At 38.6% G+C, this 24,720-nt stretch overlaps 1 protein-coding gene across 1 annotated transcript; it reads right to left on the bottom strand.

Annotated features, from left to right (window-relative positions):
* Positions 1 to 19,751: 19,751 nt before the first annotated feature.
* LOC137659925 (uncharacterized) lies at positions 19,752 to 20,108 on the bottom strand. Its single transcript, XM_068394690.1, has one exon. The coding sequence runs from the start codon at positions 20,106 to 20,108 to the stop codon at positions 19,752 to 19,754; it is 357 nt and encodes a 118-aa protein (XP_068250791.1).
* Positions 20,109 to 24,720: the final 4,612 nt, after the last annotated feature.

The following is a 24,720-nucleotide window of genomic DNA, read 5'->3' as shown; positions in this document are numbered from 1 at the left end:
AGGAGCTGTTGCCAGCCGGATGGCATCATGGACGCGGTCGTTCTTTCTTGTACATTTAGTTAGCCAGAACGACTTTCCCGCATTATTTGCTTTAATAACTTTAGCTATTTAGAAATTTATCTATGGATTTTTATATTATGTCATTGTTGTCGTGGGTTTGGCTATTTATGATCGAGCCTCACGAGTGCTACGCTTCCTAGCCTAGGCACCTACACACTTCATACATGATATAACCTTCCTGGTAGAGTTTTATTGAACCTCATCCAATATTTTATACAATTAAGATATTACTACTAAAATTTTCCTTTTCCAAGATAGTATACAAGAGAGTTTCGGTGAATGATTCTCAATGCTCCTAGGCTACTAGCCTAGGGGCTTTAGTATACTTTCTTACATGTCCCCATGGCTCTTGTATTGTCATTTAAGGGGAGACTGACACCTTCTATAACTTTTAAGTCGATACTAATCTCCTGGCGAGATTTAAGAGCAGTCCCCCTTCCCTCTGATTAGCCTAGGCTATCCTCAGTTAGCTTTGCTGGGGTGTTTCGTTTCTTTTTCTTAACCACTGATTCGGTTTTCGAGCTTAGAACGGGACATCAGAGTAATAAGTCTGTGCTAGGCATCTTACTCTCTTGGTGAAATGATTTCCCAAGTCAGGTTAAGTTGTCTTTACAGGAGGCTAGACCTCCCTAGACCATACGTGGAGGTTTTGTATGACAATTCCTCCTTCCTTGGTCTAGCAGACAGTCCTGTGCTGGTAGATCTTAGACCGAAGAAATTATTTCTTCCTTGCCTAAGATCTCTGGTACGAGATTCTGTTCTCTTGCGAGATTTTGTCCTGTGTGCCGCTTTCTCACTTGACTAACCCAACCTGGGGAAATGATTTCCCCTACTTGAGGTTACTTTATGAGATCAGAATCCTTTAAGTTAGTTAGTACCTTCGGGTATTACCTTACTTATAGGACCCTTACCCCCTCCCCTCTGTCTCTTTTGTGTTGTATGAGCCATCACCCTCCCTGGCCGTCATTCTACATTTGACCCTATGAGTAATCTGAAGAATTGGCCTGAGGTTCCCTATATGCCACCGGCTGAGCCGGCTGCCGGCAGGTACCGTCATATTCATTAGAGTGTTCTTCAGTCCTCCCTTGGACTGCCTTCCATAGCCCATATGGATGGGATATGATTGAGTGGAAGCTGCGAATATAATTCCCCCTTCCACTTGAACCCTCATTCTGGATGTAGGCCGGCAAGGCTGAGCTTTTGCCTTCCTCCATCCTCTCTTTTTCTCTGCCTTTCCTTTTACTGGGCCAGCCGCCGCGGAGGCCATGTTGGTTGTCTGTCGGCCGGCAGTTGCTCTGCCGCCACTTGCCGTGGGTGTCGCTGATCGACGACCCAACAACAGTAAACATACTACGACCGGCTGCCGGCAACTAAGTTGTCGGCCGGCAGCCGGCCACCCAAAGTCTGGACATTTGCCGCCGGTTGACGCCGGGTCCTACTTGATAGAGGGATCCTTCGGCTGCCGGCTGGTAGAGCCGCTGCTGGTGACCTGCCGCCCATTACTCTTTGTGATAAACTGGTGAAAGAGGCTTTTGATGACCAAAAGTCTACTGAGTCAAGGGATGCAGCAAGGGAGACGCTGCGAAAATGGGTCAGGAGTTTTCAGAACACCTCTGGCTCATACCTTCGTAATGAGAGGATGAGGGATTTTCTTTTCCCTAGGGCATCTTCGGATGCAATCATTCCCCAGGCTCAACCTGAGATTCCCATAGTTCAGATTCCAGTAGAACCTGACGTATCGGACGCCTTGCAGGGCATCCAATTGGAGGACAACATGTCTGTTGTCTCGGAGGAGACTGAGAACAATCTCCTAGCGGAGGAACTGGATCAGGAGGATGACGTACCTCCTGAGGCTGAAGTCGAAAAAACCGAAACGATTTCGGTATCATCAGCCGTGGTGACTGAGCCGGTGCCTTTGACTTCTTCCACTGCACCCCAGTCAGATTCCATCACGAGTACGTTACACTCGCTGCTGTCTATGGTGCAGGGCAATCAGAAGAAATTATCCGAGAAAGAAGCTTCTGTTCGGACAGAAATGCATCAGCTGGTTGCAACACGTTTAGCCCCAAAGAAGCTAAACGTCAAGGATCTCCCCGCTTTCTCTGATGTCAACCCCTGGAGATACGCAGAGCATATGCCAATGTTGGGGGGGGGGGAAGATCTTCCTCTCGGAGAAACTGGGCACTGTCCCAGTAGAGGAAATTGAGTTTTGGCCCAGCAAAGGGGCCTATCTAGATTGCTATATCCGTCTGAGGACGAAACCTGCATCCAAAGAGGAGACAGAGCCGAAGGAGACCATTGTCCTCGAACTCTCTAAGGCCCAGCCCTTATATAAAACCACCTTGAAGGAGAGGGCCTTTACTAGCTCCAAGGTGCCGGCTCTCAGCAAAAAGTACCCGTCCTTTATTGCTGACCCCAAACGTTCCTTCCCCTTAATGGACAAAGTGTTTAAGGCAGCCTTAAAGGCAGTCGAGGCAGGGAAACCTTGCCCTACACTGGAAGAGTGTAGACCCTTTTCCCTCTCCTTTTCATCAGACGATACAGACTGGAAGGATGTCCACAGCACCTTCACAGTCAGGAAGCTGGAGGCAGATATTGCCGGACGACAGTTCGGTGAAGACCTCCCGAAGTTGTCAGACTTTCTCCTGCGCAGGGAACAGGAGACAAAAGAACGTCTTGCTGCTTCCATGTCTCTGCAGACTGGCCTAGAGACTATGGCAAGCATCCAGGACACCCAAGACATGTACATGGTCTTTGCCAAATCTCATTTGGCGACAGTCACCAAGGACCTGTACAATTTTATTAAAGCCTGAAGGGCTTGTAGAGAGTTCGTGTTCGCCTCGGCTGCGGTGAGGCACGAACCAAGGAAGCTGATAGCCTCCAATATCTGGGGAAAAGACCTCTTCCCAAGCGAAGGGGTCAAAGAGGTCATGGACAAAGCCACAATGGAGAACAGGAATCTCCTCTCCAAGTGGGGCTTGTCCTATAAAAGAAAATCTTCAGCTGATGAGGGTCCCCAGCCAAAGAATAAATCGAAACGACCAAGAGTGCCCTCTCGGCCAAAACAACAGCAACAACTTCCCATGGCCATGGTGCCCCAGACAGTGGCACAACTAACCACCACCTTCCAACTGGTTCCCTAAATGCTGGCGACCCAATCGCCTGTGTTCGCCCCAGTCTTCGAAAGGCAGTCAACAACTTTTAGGCTGAAGTCTCGAGGTTCCTTTAGAGGATCCTCTAGATGCCCCTCCAGAGGTAGGGGCAACAAAGCTGGACGTGGCCAAGGAGGTAAGTCCTCCAACCGGCACTCAAAGTAAGATGCTACCGGTAGGAGGGAGACTTCTCCTCTTCCGGGATTGTTGAACCTTCGATCCCTGGGCCCACTGCCTAATCAAGAATGGACTAGGGTGGAGTTGGAGCTCAACTCCACCAAACTTCCCTCAATTCTTCCAACACTCAACCCCCATACTGGAAGAATATGTTCAGGAACTCCTGAACAGAAGAGATATAAGGAAGGCGAAGTCCATCAGATTCCAAGGAAGGCTATTTTGTGTTCCAAAGAAGGACTCGGAAAAGCTCAGAGTCATTCTGGACTTATCACCACCCAACAAGTTCATAGTGAACTACAAGTTCAAAATGCTGACGCTTCAACACATAAGGACCCTTTTGCCCAAACGGGCATACACAGTCTCCATAGAAATGACGGATGCATAATGGCAGGTTCCAATCAGCCGTCAAGTTTCCCCCTACTTAGGGTTCAAACTACAGAAAAGAAAGTACGTTTTCAGAGCAATGCCCTTCAGTCTAAACATAGCTCCAAGGGTATTCACTAAGCTTGTAAATGCAGTCATTCATCAACTACGCCTAAAGGGAATTCAGGTGGTAGCCTACCTGGACGACTGGCTGGTATGGGCAGCATCCGAGGAAGAGTGCATGCAAGCCTCCAAGGAAGGATCCAGTTCCTGGAACGCTTAGGATTCACGATCAACTTGAAAAAGTCTCGACTATCTCCAGCTCAAAAGTTCCAGTGGCTGGGTGTTCACTGGGACTTACAGCCAGACTTCCTTTCCATTCCATCAAAGAAGAGGAAAGAGATAGCAGGATCTATCAAAAGACTCCTTCAATCCGCCAGGATATCAAGAAGGCAACAGGAGAGAGAATTGGGGTCCCTCCAGTTTGCCTCAGTGACAGATCCAGTATTGAGAGCACAATTAAAAGATGCATCAGGAGTATGGAGAAAATACGCTTCAAACGCTCGAAGAGATCTACAAAGACCGATACCAAATCGTCTGCGATCACTACTCAAGCCATGGTCGGAGGCCAAGAACCTAAAGAGCAAGGTACCTTTACAACCACCTCCACCGTCAGTCACCGTTCATACGGATGCCTCGAAAGAGGGGTGGGGAGGTCACTCTCATCATCGGAAAATCCAAGGAACCTGGTTTCCCCTCTTCAAAACCTTCCACATCAATTTCCTGGAAGACATGACAGTTTTTCTCTCTCTCAAGAAACTGAAACTTCGCTGCTCAATCCACATCCGTCTGGTTTTAGACAGCGAAGTCGTAATGAGATGCCTAAACCGACAAGGCTCGAGATCGCCTCACATAAATCAAGTGATACTGGCCATCCTCCGACTAGCGGAGAAGAAGAGATGGCACTTGTCAGCAGTTCACCTTCAAGGGTTCCGCAGTGTGACAGCGGACGCTCTATCCAGGGTCAACCCGATAGAGTCAGAATGATCCCTAGATGCAAGATCATTCTCTTTCATGTTACGCAAAGTCCCAGGATTGCAGATAGACCTCTTCACAACGAGCGACAACAAGAAGCTACCCCGGTACGTAGCCCCATACGAGGATCCTCTGGCGGAAGCGATGGATGCAATGTCCATAGATTGGAACAGATGGTCCAAGGTCTTCCTGTTCCCTCCAACCAACCTTCTGCTGAAAGTCCTCGACAAACTGAGATCCTTTCAAGGGACAGCAGCAATAGTGGCCCACAAGTGGCCCAACAGTGTTTGGTTCCCTCTGGTAACGGAACTACGCCTGAAGCTGATCCCGTTGCCGGACCCAGTTCTGACTCAACAAGTGCAGAAATTGACTGTCTCAGCTTCATAAGAGAAAACCCAGAACCTTCATCTCCTGATTTTCTCGCCTTAGCGATCAAGAAACAGTTCGGGATTTCTAGGGACAGTATTAACTTCTTAGAAGAATACAAGTCAAAGTCAACAAGAAGGCAATATGAGTCTTCCTGGAAGAAATGGGTGGCCTTTGTCAAGGCGAAGAAACCTAAGGAGATTTCTACGGATTTCTGTTTGTCCTTCTTCATCCATCTTCATGAACAAGGTTTAGCAGCCAACACGATTACTACATGTAAATCTGCCCTAGCCACACCGATGCTTTACGCCTTCCAGGTAGACTTTTCTAATGAAATCTTCAGCAAGATTCCTAAAGCCTGCGCTAAACTTCGGCCCGCAGCTCCTCCAAAGCCCATTTCATGGTCTTTAGATAAAGGTCTTCAATTAGCATCAACTATGAACAATGAAGATTGCTCACTGAAAGACTTGACTCAAAAGGTGATATTCTTATTTGCACTAGCCTCAGGAGCCAGAGTTAGCGAAATAGTGGCCCTCTCGAGGGATGATGGCCACATTCAGTTCACAGACTGCAAAGAACTGAACCTCTTTCCGGACCCGACGTTTCTCGCCAAGAACGAGCTGCCCACTAAGAGATGGGATCCCTGGAGAATCTGCCCTCTGGAGGAAGAAGCATCCCTTTGCCCAGTGGAATGCCTAAAGGTCTATCTTCGTAGAACTTCAGACTTTAAGGGAGGTCAGGTTTTCAGGGGAGAGACTTCTGGTTCAATGTTATCCTTGAAACAGATAAGGGCAAAAATCACCTATTTTATACGCAGAGTGGATCCAGACAGTACACCCGCAGGTCATGATCAGAGAAAAGTTGCCTCGTCTCTGAATTTCCTTATGACGATGTCGTTTGAAAGCCTTCGTGCTTATACTGGATGGAAGTCATCCAGAGTATTCTTCAAACACTACGCGAAGCAATTACAGGAAATAAAATTTCATGTGGTGGTGGCAGGTAGTGTGATAAAACCTGCCACTTGATTACTGCGAAGAACAGTGAATTATTTGGGACTTTTAGTGAAGGGTGTACATGATAGACTCACAAAGCATACCATGTTGAGTATTGTGTTTAGTGATGACACTATAGACTGTTCTATCTACACAGGTGACATTAACCCTGGATAGGTACGGTCCTCGGACACCCCTTTAAGGGTATACTCGGACGCGAACGACCCCGACGCCAAAAAAAATTCTTGAAAAATCAGTTTTTGCAGTAACCTCCTTTTTTCTTTTGCCAAAAAAAACTTCAATGAATGCTTAAAACAACTGTAAAGATAAATACTACTCATCTGCAGAAAAACTATTTATTATAAATATTTTAAAAAATTAAGTAAAAAAAAAAAAGACCTGACATAAAAATTAATAAAAAAAAAGTTTATACATATATACACAAATCCTTTTAGGAATTGATTCTTGAATGTTTAGGACACATCTTGATGTATTTTGGATGAAGTCAGACACATGGAGGTGAAGATCTGAAATGAGAAAAAAAGGGTAACTTTTTTTGGCCAAAAAAAATTGTCCAAATTTCATGAATTTTTTTGGGTACCCAAATGAAATAGGAAGTGGCTAATTTTTTTAGGGAATAAACATATGTTATCCTAAAATAGAAATATGTAAAAAAATCTTCATTATTTTGTAAATTACATTTATATCAGGGGCCATATCTAAAGGTAATTTTTGGAGTACTTGGAAATTTCGTAAAAAAATACATATATTTAATATATAATATGATATTTATGCAGGTAAAAATATACCAAAATATCACAAATTCTATAGGGAACAAGAATATATATAGATAGGGCAGCTTACGCTTCGGATATGTCCACAAAATGGCCGCCAACCACACTGACTCAGACTCCCTAATCTGCCGCTTGAAATGTAGGAAGGGTATGTCAATTTCAAGGTGTTATTTACTAATCTAATTATTATTGGATATGCATAAAAATTGTATGGTGGGTTGCTGGATAATTGTCGATTATTTTACGACTATAAAATTAAAATTCTGACCTAAAAAATTTTTTTTGAAGGGAAATAAAATCGAAAAAAAAAATGTAAAACAATATTTTAGCTAAAAAAATTTGATGATATTCAATCAAAAAAAAAGTAAACAAAATTTTCCGACAAATAAACATCTAGAGGAATCATTACTCTGTGATAGTTCCTTAGTACGTAGTAATTTTGAAAGAATTGGGAAAAAACGAAAAAATGGCAATCACCGGAAAATCGAACACATACCTATATATACGCCATATCTGGCTAAAAAAAAGATAGGCATGGGTAGCCAGATCATCTAGAAACACTTTCCAACACTATAAAAATATAAGTTTTGCGACACTACTTGCCAATTCCTTACAGTAACATGACTAAGCAAAAAAATGCAAAACAAATAAAAAGGGGCACTCGTGGAAAAATGGCCATTCTAATATACGGCATTTCAGAAAAAAAAAATTTCAGCCACGTGCTAGGCAAACCATCAAGGCATATTTTCCGACAAATAAACATATAAATGAAATATTACTCTGTGATAGTTCCTTAGTACGTAGTAATTTTGAAAGAAATGGGAAAAAACGAAAAAATGGCAATCACAGGAAAATCGAACACATACTTATATATACGCCATATCTGGCTAAAAAAAAAATAGGCATGGGTAGCCAGATCATCTAGAAACACTTTCCAACACTATAAAAATATAAGTTTTGCGACACTACTTGCCAATTCCTTACGGTAACATGACTAAGCAAAAAATGCAAAACAAGTAAAAAGGGGCACTCGCGGAAAAATGCCCAACATTCTAATATACGGCATCTCAGATAAAAAAAAAAGACATGCACGTGTTAGCCCAACCATCAAGGCACACTTTCTAACACATAAACATAAAAAAAAAAATCAATAATATACGGCAATTCCTTACTACGTAGTAAATTTTTACAAATATTGAAAAAAAAACAGAAATTGGCAACCGCAGTTAAATACCCAATATACCAATAACTACGTCGTATCTGACAAAAACAAAATCACGCATGGGTAGCCAGATCATCTAGACACACTTTCCAACATTAAAAAAGCAAAAGTTTTACGACACTATTTGGCAATATCTTACGGAAAAATGACTTGGCAAAAAAATTAAAAAAAATTAAAAAGGGACACTCGCGGTAAAATGCCCGACATTCTAATATACGACATCTCAGATAAAAAAAAAGACATGCACGTGTTAGCCCAACCATCAAGGCACACTTTCTAACACATAAACATGAAAAAAAAATGAATAATATACGGCAATTCCTTACTACGTAGTAATTTTTACAAATATTGAAAAAAAAACAGAAATTGGTAACCGCAGTTAAATACCCAATATACTAATAACTACGTCGTATCTGACAAAAACAAAGTCATGCATGGGTAGCCAGATCATCTAGACACACTTTCCAACACTAAACAAGCAAAAGTTTTACGACACTATTTGGCAATATCTTACGGAAAAATGACTTGGCAAAAAAATGAAAAAAAATGAAAAAGGGGCACTCGCGGTAAAATGGTCCTCGTGGTGATGAACGACATTTTAACTAAAAAAAAAAACATGCACATGGTAGCCAAACAATCCACCAAGACTTTCCACAACTGATAACCTATATAAGTTGCACCATTCTACGACAATTTCATAATACGTAATAACTTTGATAATTATGCAAACTACCTCAGAAGGGTAAACTCGGACGCTAACGACCCCGACGCGTCTCAGAAATCGGGGAAGGAGTACAGCTACAGCAATGCACATCTGGACACTACTAGAGCGTGTAGGGGAGACACCTCCTGCAGGTCGATCACCCACAAATTCAGTCACAGGGGTGAGTCACGTGAGAAAAACCTTTTTTTTTTGACGCTCGGGGTCGCAAACGACCCATCGTACCTATCCAGGGTTAAGCATAATAGACTAACACAAGTGCCAGGCATACTTATATGCACAGTGTTCCTAGTAACAACAGAATACATAGTGAAATTTTTATATTTCCCATAGAGTGGCTGGTGTTTCCTTTTCAGGTGAAACTTATTTTATTTCTGTTATTACTGTTTATGCTTTTATGCAGAATTGTTCAGCGTAAAATGTAATTGAATACAACTATGATTTCTATTTTTATTATAATAAACAATAGAAGGAATCTTTGCGTCTCTTTCGCCTCAAATATTCTAGATTAAGAATAAAGTCAGAGCATCCTTGATTCTATTAATATTTAAGAAAATATTGGGAACTAAGGCTACTACTGTTCCAAGCAGACAGGTAAGGACTGATTGTACTAAACTGTTTATCTTACTGATTTAAGGTTTCCTACACGTATAACAACCAGACTCGGGAGGTATCAGTAACCTACACAGATCAATACCATCTACTGTACTGTAGGTACAAACTATGCTTTACGTATATGATGACACTAATATACAAACTGTTTGTTAGATTGTTCCTTGAACTCACAATCCTCGGGTTTTTTCCTAGTCTACCCAGACTCTTCCCTGTAGGGGGCAGGAAGCACTGACATATTTTATGATCAGTTGATTGATGTATAACGGTATCATCAAGTGTCTCTAGGTCCCGAAGACCAAAAAGGAAAAATTTATCTCGAGATAAACCGCACTATTGAAAATCCCCAGATAAATTAATGCTCTGGTAAACTTCCATCAGGACGACATGGCCTAAGCCCAAAACACGGATTTTGAGTGAAGCGAAAAATCTATTTTTGGGTGAGGTAGCCATGTCGTCCTGATGGACCCACCCTCTTTTTGACAAAAGGATAATGAATCCCTCCCTATGGTACTGTATCTGCAACACCTACAATGCTGCAAAGAATGGCTTGGTGGCGCCGCGCGGTGGCGATTTGGCGCACTATTTACAGTACGGTAGGAGCGTCGCCTTTTTAACGACTCTCCCATATTCTTGCTACTTTTCCCCTTGGAGCGAAAGATAGATAGCTATGAGACGTGTCAAGAATACGTCCTCTGATATTACACGATATCCCTTTTTAAATTCTAAGGGATATTCCCTCCAAGAGTTAGAATTCTGGATACCATTGGTAAATTCTCTGGGATATATCACTGTAGTCAAATATACCTAGGAAGCTACTATTTAAGGAACTTCGATCAGGACGACATGGCTACCTCACCCAAAAATAGATTTTTCGCTTCGCTCAAAATCCGTTATATATATATATATATATATATATATATATATATATATATATATATATATATATATATATATATATATATATATATATATATATATATATATATATATATATATATATATATATATATATTTATATATATATATGGAAAAGAACCACAGGATATATATATATATATATATATATATATATATATATATATATATATATATATATATATATATATATATATATATATATATATATATATATATATATATATATATATATATATATATATATATATATTTATATATATGGAAAAGAACCACAGGATATATATATATATATATATATATATATATATATATATATATATATATATATATATATATATATATATATATATATATATAGAAAAGAACCACAGGAAAAATGAAAAATATATATATGATATCAAGTCCGGTCTAGTTTTGTGATACTTCTTCAAATGACTAATTTATTGAATGAGGATTCTTTACATTTTATAGGTACAGTAAACGTATGAACATACACAAATACACATACATGTATTCATATGCAGACATGCATAAATATATATGTAGACATATACATACTTGTACACATATAGGTATTCATATACAGACACATATATAGACTTACGTATACATGTCTGTGCACATGATTAGCATTTATATATAGTTATGCACTTATAACCCTATTACCATAAACATACAATTACGTATGATAAATTTTGCACATTTTTACGTGTTTTTCATATTCAAATAAGCCATATATATTTTTGATACATTAATGTCTGGATTCTCTTAACGACCTCGGGATCGGAGCCCCAGGCGAAATCACACAAAGACAAGAGCTTGGCTCCGGCCGGGAATCGAACCCTGGTCGGCAAGCTTGTATAGACAGTGACTAAGCCACTTGGCCAAGTGGCTTAGTCACTGTCTATACAAGCTTGCCGACCAGGGTTCGATTCCCGGCCGGAGCCAAGCTCTTGTCTTTGTGTGATTTCGCCTGGGGCTCCGATCCCGAGGTCGTTAAGAGAATCCAAACATTAATGTATCAAAAAAATATATATGGCTTATTTGAACAATTACGTATATGTCAGTACTTATATCTTCATAACAATATATAGTGCCAGAGCACTTATGTATACTATATGAAATAATTGTAACCATCAGTGGATGGTAGATTAGGTCTAAATATTAATTTCACAGCAGCGTTAATTATCTCTGGTACATTCACTTCTACCTTAAGTGGTTAAAGTAGTTTTATTTATATATAGCTTGCAAATCTCTTTACATATAAATGCGTTGAGGTTGTACATTGCCTGTCCAATATTCCAGTTGCTATCAAAGGTTTCTTTAATGAAACTGGACTCTATGTGATATTGATGAATACAATCAAATCTCAAAAATTTATTCTATAACAATGAGGTTTTTTCTTCTGTTTTGTATCTATTGCTTTAGGTAGGAAGTGTTTACTTTCTTTATAGCCAGCATTACAAAGCAAAATTTGGTCTCATTGGCCAAAGTACAGTTACACACAATACCTCAATTGCTGAAATGTTTCTTCAACCTCTACTTGCAGCAGCATCGGTGTATTTAAGCTTTTCACTTTTCTTGTGAAGGCCGCTTTAAAAAAGGCACACTTAGTTGCTTTAAGAATAATTACATACAATTAACAAGCAGATACAAATAAGCTCATTTTGTATGACGTGTAATTTTAGATTATTTTTTTTGGTTATGCAATCCTTTTCATAGATTTTAATATGATTCGTTAGGGAAACAGGAAGTATTTTAAAGCCCCAGTTATTAAAGTATATATCTGCTTAATTAAGGTGGTTTGGCAACCAATTTCCATAACCAATTTAGGGTGGGAGGATTAATTTTGGTAATACCTTCATGGCAAATTGGATTATTTCTTAAATCGGTACCTTGACTCAAAGATTATGCAAATTTATTGAAAATAAATAGAAGCCGTTTGTCTACAAAGCCATGGTGTCTAAAGATTTTATAATATAGGTAAAATTCATGGAACATTAATATAATTTCCTGTCTTTGTTCTTAAATGTGGGATGAATATATTGAAATGCTTTGTTACTATGAAATATAATAAGTCTTTCTGGGTTCCAAAACATAATAATGTTTTGTGTATTGAGATAAATCATATACAAAATGATCTTAATAGGTTAGCTATGGCACTAGTCACCCGTTGAGATACTACTGCTAGAGAGTTATTGGGGCCATTAACTGGCCGGGCAGTACTACATTAGATTCTTCTATATGGTTACGGATTTTTTTCCCTTACTTACACTTACACCGGATACTCTGGTCTATTCTTTCCAAATTTTTCTGTCCTCATATATGTGATAACCCTGAGATTACCAAACAATTCTTCATCGCTCAAAAGGTTAACTACTGGTATCAGGAAATTAGTTATCTCATGTATATTCAAAATGAATGAGTTAGTAAATATACATGATTGATTATTTCATAATTCATTAATTGGAAAAGAGAGAGACAGATAAATTATAATGCTTTCATAAATAAGTGCAATAAGAATGAAAAACACAGGTAGTAGGGATAGAATCTATTAGAGTGTCAGGATGCTGTTATCATAATGTTATGAATGTATCCTTGTTGGACGGGATGCAAGAGGTCAGTAAAAGCAGTTATGTGACACAACTGTGAATAATGGAGCATGTTAAGGCAGATTTTGCTCCAAATCGTGCACTTTGTGATATAAGCATGAAACTTGGCACGATTGTTGCTGATAGGTCACTTGTTTTAGAAAAAAAAAAAACTGCTAGCCACGAAAAAAATTCAATATAGCAGCTATTTTTTATGATAACCACCAGACGTGTCCCTGTTTTGTGGATTTTCTAAAAAAGAATATTGCAAATTATGATAGGAACATGAATTTTGGCAATAATGTTGTGTGTCGATCATGTTATCAGCTAAAAGTGCTAGCCTCTCCAAGAAATTCAATATGGCGGCTACTTTTTCAAGATGGTCGTTGAAAAATCCCTCGTTAGTGGTCTTGCTCTGGTGTCAAAATATGATTAATGAAAATTTTTTTATTAAATACCATTATAATACTGAATTACTTGAAGAAAAACTAAATGATTTCACAATTGGACAATCTGACATGAAGAAAAGTTTATTTTCACAGTGGATAATCTTGTGAAACCCCTACATTTAAATGCTTTTTTGGGAAAATTCCCATATCTTTCCTAAGCACCAAGAGATGTTTCTTGCTGATTGATCCTTCCATCCAATAGTCCCAAAAGAATTGGTCACATGATTTTTCAGCATGCCCATAGGCCTTGCAGAAAAAAAAAAAAAAAAAAAAAAAAAAAAAAAACAAGTGAACGAAAATAGTGCTAATGCTTAACAGTGAAAAATAACTTGGGTAAATCTATGACATCGACAAAAATATTCATTCTGAGATTTATCATTATCCTTGAACTGTTATCCCCCTTCCCAGTTACACAGATTTAGGTAGACAATGCCCCCTACCATGGAAATGGTTTGCCAGCTCCTATTTATAAATGGATATGTACTACTGTCCAAAGTGAAATTTGGTAGACCATTTGAATTTGGATTACTTTGACATTCAGTTGCTGTTCCCTGCTTAAAAATCACATAAGTGTAACTGCTCAGTGGAGTACACCCTATTCCAGCCTTTGAGCACTAGCATTATCCTTCGCAACATATGATCTTGCCGCCACACTTTGTCAGCTCACAACAGCTTTTAGAAATAGGTTCCAATTAGGTCCAAGCAACTCCACTTGTCACCATCTTTGACCCATCCCCACTTGGAAGGACGTGGAAATTCTGGCTGAAGTATGATAAACTACCCCCAGATATGACATGCATAGATGACCAGCGTGTTTGGCATGTTCCTTGAATACCCCTTGTATTGGTGGGATTAACTGGCTGCACTTGAAAACGACGAATCTTTCTAAAACTCGTAGATCTAACTCCTCAATTTCAGATGGACAATCCCTGAGTTTGCAAACATAGCAGGGGCTTCATTACATACATTCCATGTCTACCATGCTGTCTATTTACCTTTGCCATTGAAACCGAATACTATATCGAACCTGAAAAATGCATGAAAGAACAGCATGTCTTTGGTTTTTACCAGTCCCAAACAAGATGCAAGCTCATGGATAGGAATCCTTCGAGTGTGCAGTGCCTAGCCAAACACCCATATTTGTTCCAGGCCAATTGCCGTCAGGGATGCCACAAGACTATCGGCTATGACTACAAGGTCTGTGTTGTTGGCTTCAATCGGGAGAGACTTAAATCCATCCCTTGCTGCATACCAGTCGTGTACAAACATCCTAGTATCTGCCTCTTCATGTGAAAAAGGGGTAAACTCCTCCAAAATTACTACTGTGGTATTCCACCATTGGTAGAATGTCCTTCTTGGCAAATTCTTCAAATGGCTTAAGTGTGACTGTATGCACCAGGCAAGAACCATCCACATTGAGTGTGCCAGTTTCTGGCTTTGTTTCTTCAAGTTCTACCTTGCTTTGTGGGACTTTAACGAGATATGACTTACTAGTGGGGTATAGTTTCCAATGTTTGATGACTGATGAAGGGAAAGACTGTTTCTCATGTTTGAAAAACTCTGCTAAATTACACCCTCTGGATTAGCAGGATATGGAAAGGCGGGAGAAAAGTTTACAATCCTCATTTAGTAGGTGTGGCTCTGACTTCTCTGTTGGATCTTTCCTGGTTTTAAAAAAGTTCTTGTTCCATATGGTTGGCAGTCCATTTTAAGGACCCACATGAGCACAACCACACAACAGGGATGTTGTGTGGTTTTAAAATTGCATTGCGGTCTATTCTACCAGGTGTATATTGCTTTTAAGGTTTCTTTCTCCGTATGAAAAGCATTAAATATCTACAGATGTAAATTATATTGAATATCATCATGTCTATTGTTTTGGTCTGTTAGCACTTTCAACTGAAGATATGGCTTACATGGAACATTATTGCCAAATTTCAGGTTCATATCACAATAAGCATTCTGGCTTTTTAACAAAGCCACAAAATGAGTAAACGTCTGGTAACCATCTTGAAAAATGGCAGTCATAATGAATTTTCAGGAGGGCTAGCACTTTTAACTGATAAAATGACCTACACAGAACATTATTCACAAATTTCTCGTTTATATAACAATTTGCTAATTGTTTTCTTAACAAAAACAGGAAACGAGTGTGTCTGGTGGCCATCTTGAAAAATGGCTGTCATATTGAATTCTCAGGAGGCCTAGCACTTCTAACCGATAACATGACCTACACAGAACATTATTCCCAAATTTCATGTCTACATAACAATTTGCTCTGTATTTTCTTAACAAAACAGGAAACGAGTATGTATTTGGTGGTCATCTTGAAAAATGGCCGCCATATTGAATATTTTTCGTTGGTAGCACTTTTTTCTGAAAAAGGTGACCTATAAACAACAATCATGCCAAATTTAATACCTTTATCACAAAGTGCTTGATGGTTTGCTTAACCCTCTCTACTATAATTCCTTTAGAATGAAAGTATCGCGGGAAGTCCAAGCTCGTGAACAGTGTGACTGGATGTCTATACATCGTGGGCAGCCATCTTGGCTGTCACACCTTGAATTCTACCCTATAAAAGTAGGAAGGTCTCAACATCAGTCAGTCCTGTCCAGCCAGCATTCCTGTCAGAGAGGCCTTGTCTGGCCTTTTGGACATCACGCCCCCTTTGCTTTGGGGTGAATCCGGAGTTCGTCTAATACATTCTGTCTTTAGAATGGAGAGATACCAACCCACCAACAGGGTCAACCCCTTCTGAAATATAGCCATGGTGTAGAAGGAAGCTTCAAGGAAGGCAGGAGATTGTCTGTCACCTGCTATGCAATTATGAGCTCCAACAACAACAAGAAACAGGTGGCAAGGTCAGAGGCATGTCACAGGAGACGACGATAGAAAGCAGCCTTGCAGACCTGGAGAGGAAGGAAATCTATGGGAATTATCACTCCTGCAATCCAGAATCTATCTATAATTTTGAGTATTTCCTTGCCTTCGTGCCTGTTGTACCTATAATGCTAAAAATTGCCCAGTAAAATATGAAATTGCACGTAGCTATCCATACCCCACATATTCTGAGAGAGTTATAATGATTGTCATAATAAGATTATCACTAAGTTTTGTGCATTAACAATTAACTTTTATGAAATAATTTGCTTCAAGGAGCCCACATATTTATCAGAATTAAACATAGGAGTCTTCAATCTACGCTGTAATTGTTCATTGGCTTGCCACAGTAGTACGAATATTTATCATAATATGATAAACCGTCAAAAGAAACATAAATCGTTAGGAAGTAGATCACGAACATCAGCGGCAAACATTTTGTGAAGAAAAAGAAAAGGCTAAAGACCAGCAAAGATGACCAGTGAAAGAAAATGGAAGTAATTCATCGATTTGATGAATATATGCAGAGCCTGTTGTAACGCTTGATATCCCTAGAAAGGATAAGAAAAGAATCCTAAAGAACAGCGTCCAGGAAGGGTGGCGCAAAAGCATCTCCTAAGGAGTACCAGTAGGGGAGAGAAACTAGCACCCTCCTGCCAAGCCGGGTGGTTTGGAACAGCAGACCCTCAAGGAAGAAACCGCATAGACAAGCACTTAAGAATGGAGCCTGGCATAAATGTGGCAAAGAGGAACCCGTCATGATGAAACTTACTCGTTCCCGAGAGGACATTTTTTTTGCCTAAAGCTTTTCCCACTATGCAGGGTCACTATTTCTTGTAAGGCGCTTTCAATTTCTCATATATCCAATGTCCTCCACTGTGTGATCTTTCTCCTTCGCTCTTACACACTCCATCCGCCGTCTCTTTGGTCTTCCCCTCCTCTTCCTACCTGGTACATCCATCTCTAACAACCTCCTCCCAATATACTCCTAGTCTCTCCTCATTACGCGCCAAACTAATGGAATCTCTTTTCTTGGGTTTTCTTGGCACCTATATAACCTCAGTTTTTTCCTGTACCAATTCATTCCTAACCCTATCCGGTCTCATTATCACAACCATTCATCTTAGCATTCTTATCTCTACAACATCAATTTTTTTCTCAAAGATATTTTTCATGGGCCAGGTCTCTGCTGCATATGTCAAGGCAGGTCTATTTTACATTTATCCTTCGATCACATAATACTCCCGATACTCTCTTCCAATTAGTTCATCCTTCTTGAATTCTACTATTTACTTTCATTTGGAGCTATGCTATTTCCTGAATTTATGACCCTAGGTAATTGAATTTTTCGGTCATATTTATTATTTCTCTCAACAAATGTATGTCACTTAGTTGATTCTGCTGATTGCAAAACATATACTGTTCCTGATGTACTGTTTTTTGCCCTCCGCTCTCAAATTTGTCTCACCATCTCTACAGCTTCCCCTGCAATCCTTCTCTGATTTCATCACACAGGAATATGTCATCTGCAAACAGCATAGTCCAAGGTGACTGTTCCCTCACTCTTTCAGTAATTACATTCATTATTACATCAAACAAGTAGGGGCTTAATGACTACCTCTGGTGTAACCCAACCCCAACTTCAAACATTTCATTCTTACAAACACTCGTTCTTATTTGTGCGCCTCCTCCCTCATACATATCCCTGATCAGTCTAACATATTTCTCCGGGATTTCCCTCTCTCTCAGACATCTCCATATCTACTGCCGTGGAACTCTATCATAAGCCCTTTCTAAGTCAATAAATACTATATGTAATTCCTTTAGCCTTTCTCTATATTTTTCTATTAACTACCTTAGTGCAAAAATTGCATCCTTTGAGCTTCTACCTGGCATATATCCAAACTGCTCTTCTACAATCTCGGTCCCTTGCCTTGTCCTATGCTCTATAATTAGGGATTGTCATTTGAAACACTTTTCCCACTCCCTGGATTTTATGAAATAAAATATATTTGTATTTAGGGAATGAAATATTGCTCGATTCATAGTACATGAATATTTGATTATTTTCAAAGCATTGGCAGACATATCCGCAATATATAATGCAAAAAAAAAAAAAAAAAAGTGTTCAATGAACTTAAAGCGAGCAGAAAATTAAGACTGATTAAACACATAATTTTATACAGTTATTGCTCCTGAAATAACAAAGTGGCACATATTTTAACAAATAATATGAAAATAGCGAATATGATCACATGCTTTTGTAATCCAGTAGAAACGTGGTGAGAGAAAAACGATCAACGTTCATTATAAATAAGCAAATTTTTAAATAATAAAGACTGTAATCATTATATAAGATCACGTGCCTTTGAAATATAAACCTGGTAAGAGAAAAAAAGGGAGTAATGTCATTATAAATAACAAAAGTCTTTCATCAAAATGAGTTTGTCTTCATATGACTCAGAAAAGCGTGAACTTACATGAAACCTTCCTCTAAGACACTGTGAAAAAAACAAGAAAACTATATAGTGTATTTATATATTGCTCTTTTGCTAAAAGAGCAAAAGTAGGAAAATAATAAATTTTGCTTCTAGCTGTTACTGCAAAGTACAAACTATTTCGAGTTAAAATAAGTTCTTAGAAAACATGCTATTAGATGAGCTCCAAGCCTCGTGATAAACAGTCATACAACTGAAAAACTCTTCTTCGACACATGTTGGTGGTATAGATTCTAATGCATCTGTTCTCTTGGTTATATTTGCTGTCTTTTCTGTAGTTGCTTCAAAAATTTTAAGTTCTTCAGTTATGCTTCTACTAATCGACTTACTTGTTTGGGCTGATTTAGAAATGCACTTTTTTATTGCTTCCTCTAATCTCTCGAACTTCTTTTGGATATGAATAAAGTAATCATTTCATCACTATCTTCATTAAAAAGGCGAATAAGTCGTTTTTTCTACAAACAAAAGAACACCTTTTGTTAGAAATACTTCTAAATCGTTTAGAACAGCGTTAGGTAATAGGTGAACTTATACGGCAATAGCTGCTAGTTATTGAAGATGTATTATTTTTTCGTTTGCACATTTTAAACGATGCCGGGATATCCCGGGAAGAAATATAAAATCCCGATAACTATTACAATTTAGTATATCACCTTTTTCTTTGAAAATGGGTATTAAAAAACTCTTTCCCAACCTTCTGAGCATCTTTTCTTTCCGATGTATGTTTTTCATCAGATCCCACAGCATATCAAATCCCAATTCCCCCAAGCATCTCCAGACTTCCACTAGGATCTCATCTGGTCCTGTGCTTAGGGCAACCCTAACTTCTTTATCTATATCTGTTACCATTCCTAGATTTGGATTAACATATGCAATTATAGCTCTTGAATTTTCTTCGTTTAACAATCTTTCAGATTACTGATTCAACGTTCTCTTTTTGCCACTTGACCTACACACTAATACTCCATCCTCATTCTTCATCTGCTTAATGTGGGTAATTTCTTTCGTTGATTTATTTCTCCCTTTAACAAACTTGTATATATTCTTTTGACCCTCATTTATGTCAGTATCTTCATATACATTAGCCATTGCTTGTGGCTTTGACTGCGCCACAGCCACTTTATCTTCTTTCTTGGCTAATCTACTCTCCTTATCTTCATCAATCCCTGCTTGATCATACCTTTTCTTTGCATTTCCCTTCATCTTAATTTTCTCTTGAACATAAAAATTCCACCACCATGTTTCGTTATACCTTTGCATTCCTGTTGACATTCCTAGAACTCTTCGCCAACTATTCTCAAAATACTGCTGTTCTGATCCCACCACTCATCCTCATCCTTATAATCCCATGTGCCCTGCTCGGCAAAAACCCTTATTTTTAATCTATTTCTATATTGTGATTCTTTCAACTTCTTGCCCACCTCTTATTGTATTCTTCCTATACCAGTGTACTGTCAAAAGTCTATGCCGGGGGGGTCACAGCTTCCTATGGTAATATTTTAGTTTCTTGTCTTTTGTAAATTAACCCTTCTACCTAATAAAAAGAAAATTTTTGGTTCTTGCTCACTACTTTTATACATTGCAAGATGCTTTGGCTGTTTTTTCAAAGGATTTTTTGATTACTGCCATATCAAAGGGTATAGAAAAAACTCTAACCCAATGTTTTTTAGCCTTTGATGGCCAATGGACCCCCACCACCGAGTCGCTAACACTTGTGGCCCCCTGCCCTTCCCAAAAAAAAAAAAAAAAAAAAAAAAAAAGTAAAATTTGTTTTATGTTGTTTACTCAGTCACTCTGAAATTATAAATGAAAGTGAAACAATTTTTTTTGAACAATACAATGAATGAGACACTTACTTTTGGGCTACTGTGACAAGGCGTCTTATGTCTGTCTCCGTCTTGGACATGGCAAGGCGAATATCGTTCCCAACATCAAGACGGTTTCTGGACTTCGTTTTAATGGTTGCCAGGTCAGATAATCCAGATTCACAAAGGTATATTGTGGCGAATTGAATGGTCAGTATGGATGCCTTCTTGCTGAGTAGTGGATATGCATCCAAAACAGACAACCAGAAGCTGGAGAGGGCTTCTCTGTTACTTAAGGCCAGCTTCATTGCTCTTGAAGCCCTCAACTCAGCGACCTCCTCTACTTTGTCTTTAGTAGATTCAATTTCGGTGTTGACTGGGTCTCTATGGGTTCTATGGGTTCTAAGAATACTCTGTGGGCTCCGTTTTCTCTTTTAAAATTGTGGGTAAACTCAGCTACCATCATCACTCTGAGTCAGACACTATCCCGATCTAAACACTGTAAAAAAAATCAGGCAAATGGTTCAAGATAAAAAACTCTTCCCCTCTGACCGGAGTCTCATCACCTTAATAATACATTTCAAGCTTCAGTATTCTGAATTGCAGTTTTTCGGCGCCCACTCGTGGCCCCCCTGTTGAAGGTCATGGGGGCCACGGTCCCCCGGTCGAGAAAGGCTGCCCATAACCCCAGATGAGGACACAGCAATATCCATGTGGGAAATCGAAACGCTACGCCCACGATTGCTGATACGTCTATTTCCCAGCCAGTCACAGGAGCAACAGAAAAGCGACTTGCCATCCAGGCCAGGACATCTTGTATTGGGCCCTATCATCCTGTCATCAGAAGCTGTTGGGGCGCTTACCGACACCCTAAAGATGGAGGTCATCGTCGTTGATTAACAGCAGTGGCTCTCCGACAGATTCGGCGTGCCCACGAAGACTGAGGGCAACCCTGAAAAATGGAAGAGGTCACAGACAGCAGCTTTAGACCGAGAGCCTAAGCCCTAAGGTATCCCACAGCAACCAACCACATAAGTTAAGTAACATGGTACAAAGATCTGTTGTTTTTATGGTTAACGAATGTTTTGTAAATGTTGTAAAATGTGTAAAGTAACGAGGTAGTAATTTTGTTTCTCTTTAAGTATTACTAAGGTGAAATGAAGAACACTATTTTTCGTGACTTTATTGAAGAAAGTAACTAATCGATTAAAATAGCAGGTTGGAAAATGTTTTTGCTAGAAAGAGAGTAACGTTGATAAGAGTTATTCAGTTCAAGAGAAGAAATGTACAAATCATAATTGGAATGTAGGATGTTATTAAGCATTGCCCGTAATTCAGTGTTAGAAGTTAATGTGCGAATTTTTTATCATGTCACGTTTGTGTATGTACTTGATAAGATTTTAGGGGTAAGGTAATCTATATACGTTAATTTGAGAGAAATTCCTGTCGTCATATTTTATTGCGTCACACTCGCGTATTGCTGATAATTACTACTTAATTCGGTATGGGATGTTTTAAAAGAAAATGTTGAATAGGTGTTTGTTAAGTTTATATCTGAGATTGTCCTGATTAAGGGAGACGATTAGTTAACGTAAAAGTAGAAGAAATTTCAGTTGCCAATATTTCGTTCAGTAATTAGTAATTTGTTTCGTGACATATTTAAAATACCTTGCATTTAATTCAACCCTATTTAAGCGTTTCACAAAGGATTGGCTTCTCTAATGTTTTGGTCTGATTGTCAAAACCAGATACTGGTATCGAATCATTTAGGAAAGTATTGCCAAATGATTAAACAGGGTGCATGAATGTACTTTAAAATCAAAAGGCTAATCGCTTTGAGTTTCAAGGAAATGAATGAGGTGAGCGTTGAGTATGTAAGTTTCGTGCTGAAATAAAAGGAAAAACAAGTTATAGAGATCTTGAAGTAATGTAAGTACCTTGGACCTATAAGCATGAATGGAAAACGTTCTTGTCCAACTCCTTAGAGAACTGTGTGTTTTAATATAATAAAATGTAAGGAGTTGATTATTGTTACATGTTATCCGGCGTCGTAATAGAAATGGGGAAAGAAATTAAAAATTGTGCATAAATATTTCCTCCAGTTGCGAGTGTAAGTTCGTCCGAGTAATTAAAAGACCATAAGAAATTAGGAAATAAACGAACGTTAGAGAACGAGTTGCTATAGAGTTTTAGTTAGTCTAGTTGTGTCGTAGTTGTGTATGAGGATTCGGGTAAACATTCGGGTTGTGTGTCAGAATAGATATGCACGACGTAGCAATAAACAAAAACTGCAACAATCTATGAAAATTCAGTAAACAGAAGTGTCATAAACGCACCATGTATCGTTTTGTCGCTATAAAAATACGCGCCAGTTGATAATGTTCTAAAACAATCTTGTTGAAATCGTTCGTAAGTTTATGTCAGCAAAGTATTTGGACAGGAAACGTAAGCCCAAAACAGACTAGCTAAGCATAATTCCTGATTCGCTAAGTCAAAGACAATAGGGACATGGATAATAACTGTAAGGAGAAGGGAGAATGTCAAAATATACGTAGGGAACGAATGTAAATATTTTATGTAATATGTTCTTAAGCAGAAGTATGCACTCAAATGAGTAATATTATTATTATTTTTTTTTCTTCTTTTTTTTTTTTTTAGCAATAGAACATATTGTAAAAAGGGAATCATGTTGTCTAAAGTGTAATTTACGTTTTGACTTTTGAAATTATCCATCCTTTATTATTCAATATTTGGTAACGAATATTGAATAATGTTATGTCAAGTTACATTGAGGAAAGAAAATGAGAGAATTGACTTTCGGTTTTTTTTTCTTATTACGTAATTTGTCAAGTCATTGGAAAGGTTAGAGCATCTTAGACCTTATATTGTTCAATGACAGTGTTGAGAGATTAGTTGATAGATTTCTTGATTTGTGTAAGTTTAATTAACTGGTGTTAAAGGCTAGGGAGACTGTCATTAGTATGGAAAGAAATAAATTTGGTTATTAGTGTGTTTGATTTCAGATAAAGTAGGGTATGGCAATTAAGGTTGAACCCGGAAAAAGAAGACAATTCACCCTTAAGATTGAGTAGGGTTATGGATGCTCCGATCTGTAACAGATTAGAGTTTTCTGTGTGTACGAATGTGTTGGATTTATTTTTTTTTTTTTCTGACATGTCGGATTTTTATTTTATTGCCATGTATTAGGTGATGTTAAGTTGTCTTTCTTGAAGCTTCATACTTGCATGATATTTGTTCTTTGAGAATATGATGTCTACATCTTAAGTAATCATAATTACATAATACGAATACTTTGATTTCCGAATTAATGAGTTCTTGCATTGAGTTATTTCTGATGTTGTTTAAGTTCTCAGATTGTGAGTTTTGAAATATAATGGAAGGTAAATGGTAATGTCAATATTCTGAGATTTGTTGAACTTATGGAAAAAAAATGTTAAGTATCAAATAACCAGTATTGGGGAAAAGACGAGTTAGTTACTGTGTTCAAATAAGTTAAGGTGAGACTTGGATAATGTGAAGTAAATGGGGAATTATTGAGATTGTGACAATCTTAGCTCTGTGAGTGTGGGAAAAATACCCTTTGTTGTGTAGATTTTGTATGAAACGCAGAATGAGAGTTATATTTCTTATGTATATATGCACCGTACATGGACACTGCGTCCACGGGAGAGACCGTGTGTTGCGAAAAGAGAGAAAAAAAAACAGATTTGGAGACAACGAAAGAAAAGAGAGAGAGAGAGAGAGAGAGAGAGAGAGAGAGAGAGAGAGAGAGAGACTTGTGCACCTGGTAAGGTCAGAATGCTGGAGATAGTCCTGTAGAAAAGTAGGTAATGAAGCCTTAGTTTTTCTTTAGCAGTGTAACATAAAGTCGTTGTCATGGGTCAAAGGTACATCGCTGCCAACAAAATCATTTCAGTAACGATGTCCTGGTCCTGATGAAGTTACAGAATAAACAGGTGGGATAGTTTTTGTCCTTCAAACACTTTCAGGAAACGAACTTTTTTGCTGGGACGGGGAAATTTGCTTGGAGATATTCAACTCAATGAACAATTGTGACT

The sequence above is a fragment of the Palaemon carinicauda genome, chromosome 20 (assembly GCF_036898095.1).
Source record: "Palaemon carinicauda isolate YSFRI2023 chromosome 20, ASM3689809v2, whole genome shotgun sequence".
Classification (NCBI taxonomy): domain Eukaryota; kingdom Metazoa; phylum Arthropoda; class Malacostraca; order Decapoda; family Palaemonidae; genus Palaemon; species Palaemon carinicauda.
Note: the sequence above shows the minus strand (reverse complement) of the source record. Positions and strands in the feature narration are given on the sequence as shown.

Excerpts from the sequence above, each read along its gene's own strand:
- LOC137659925 (XM_068394690.1), bottom strand. The coding sequence starts at position 20,108 with ATGTCAACAGGAATGCAAAGGTATAACGAAACATGGTGGTGGAATTTT.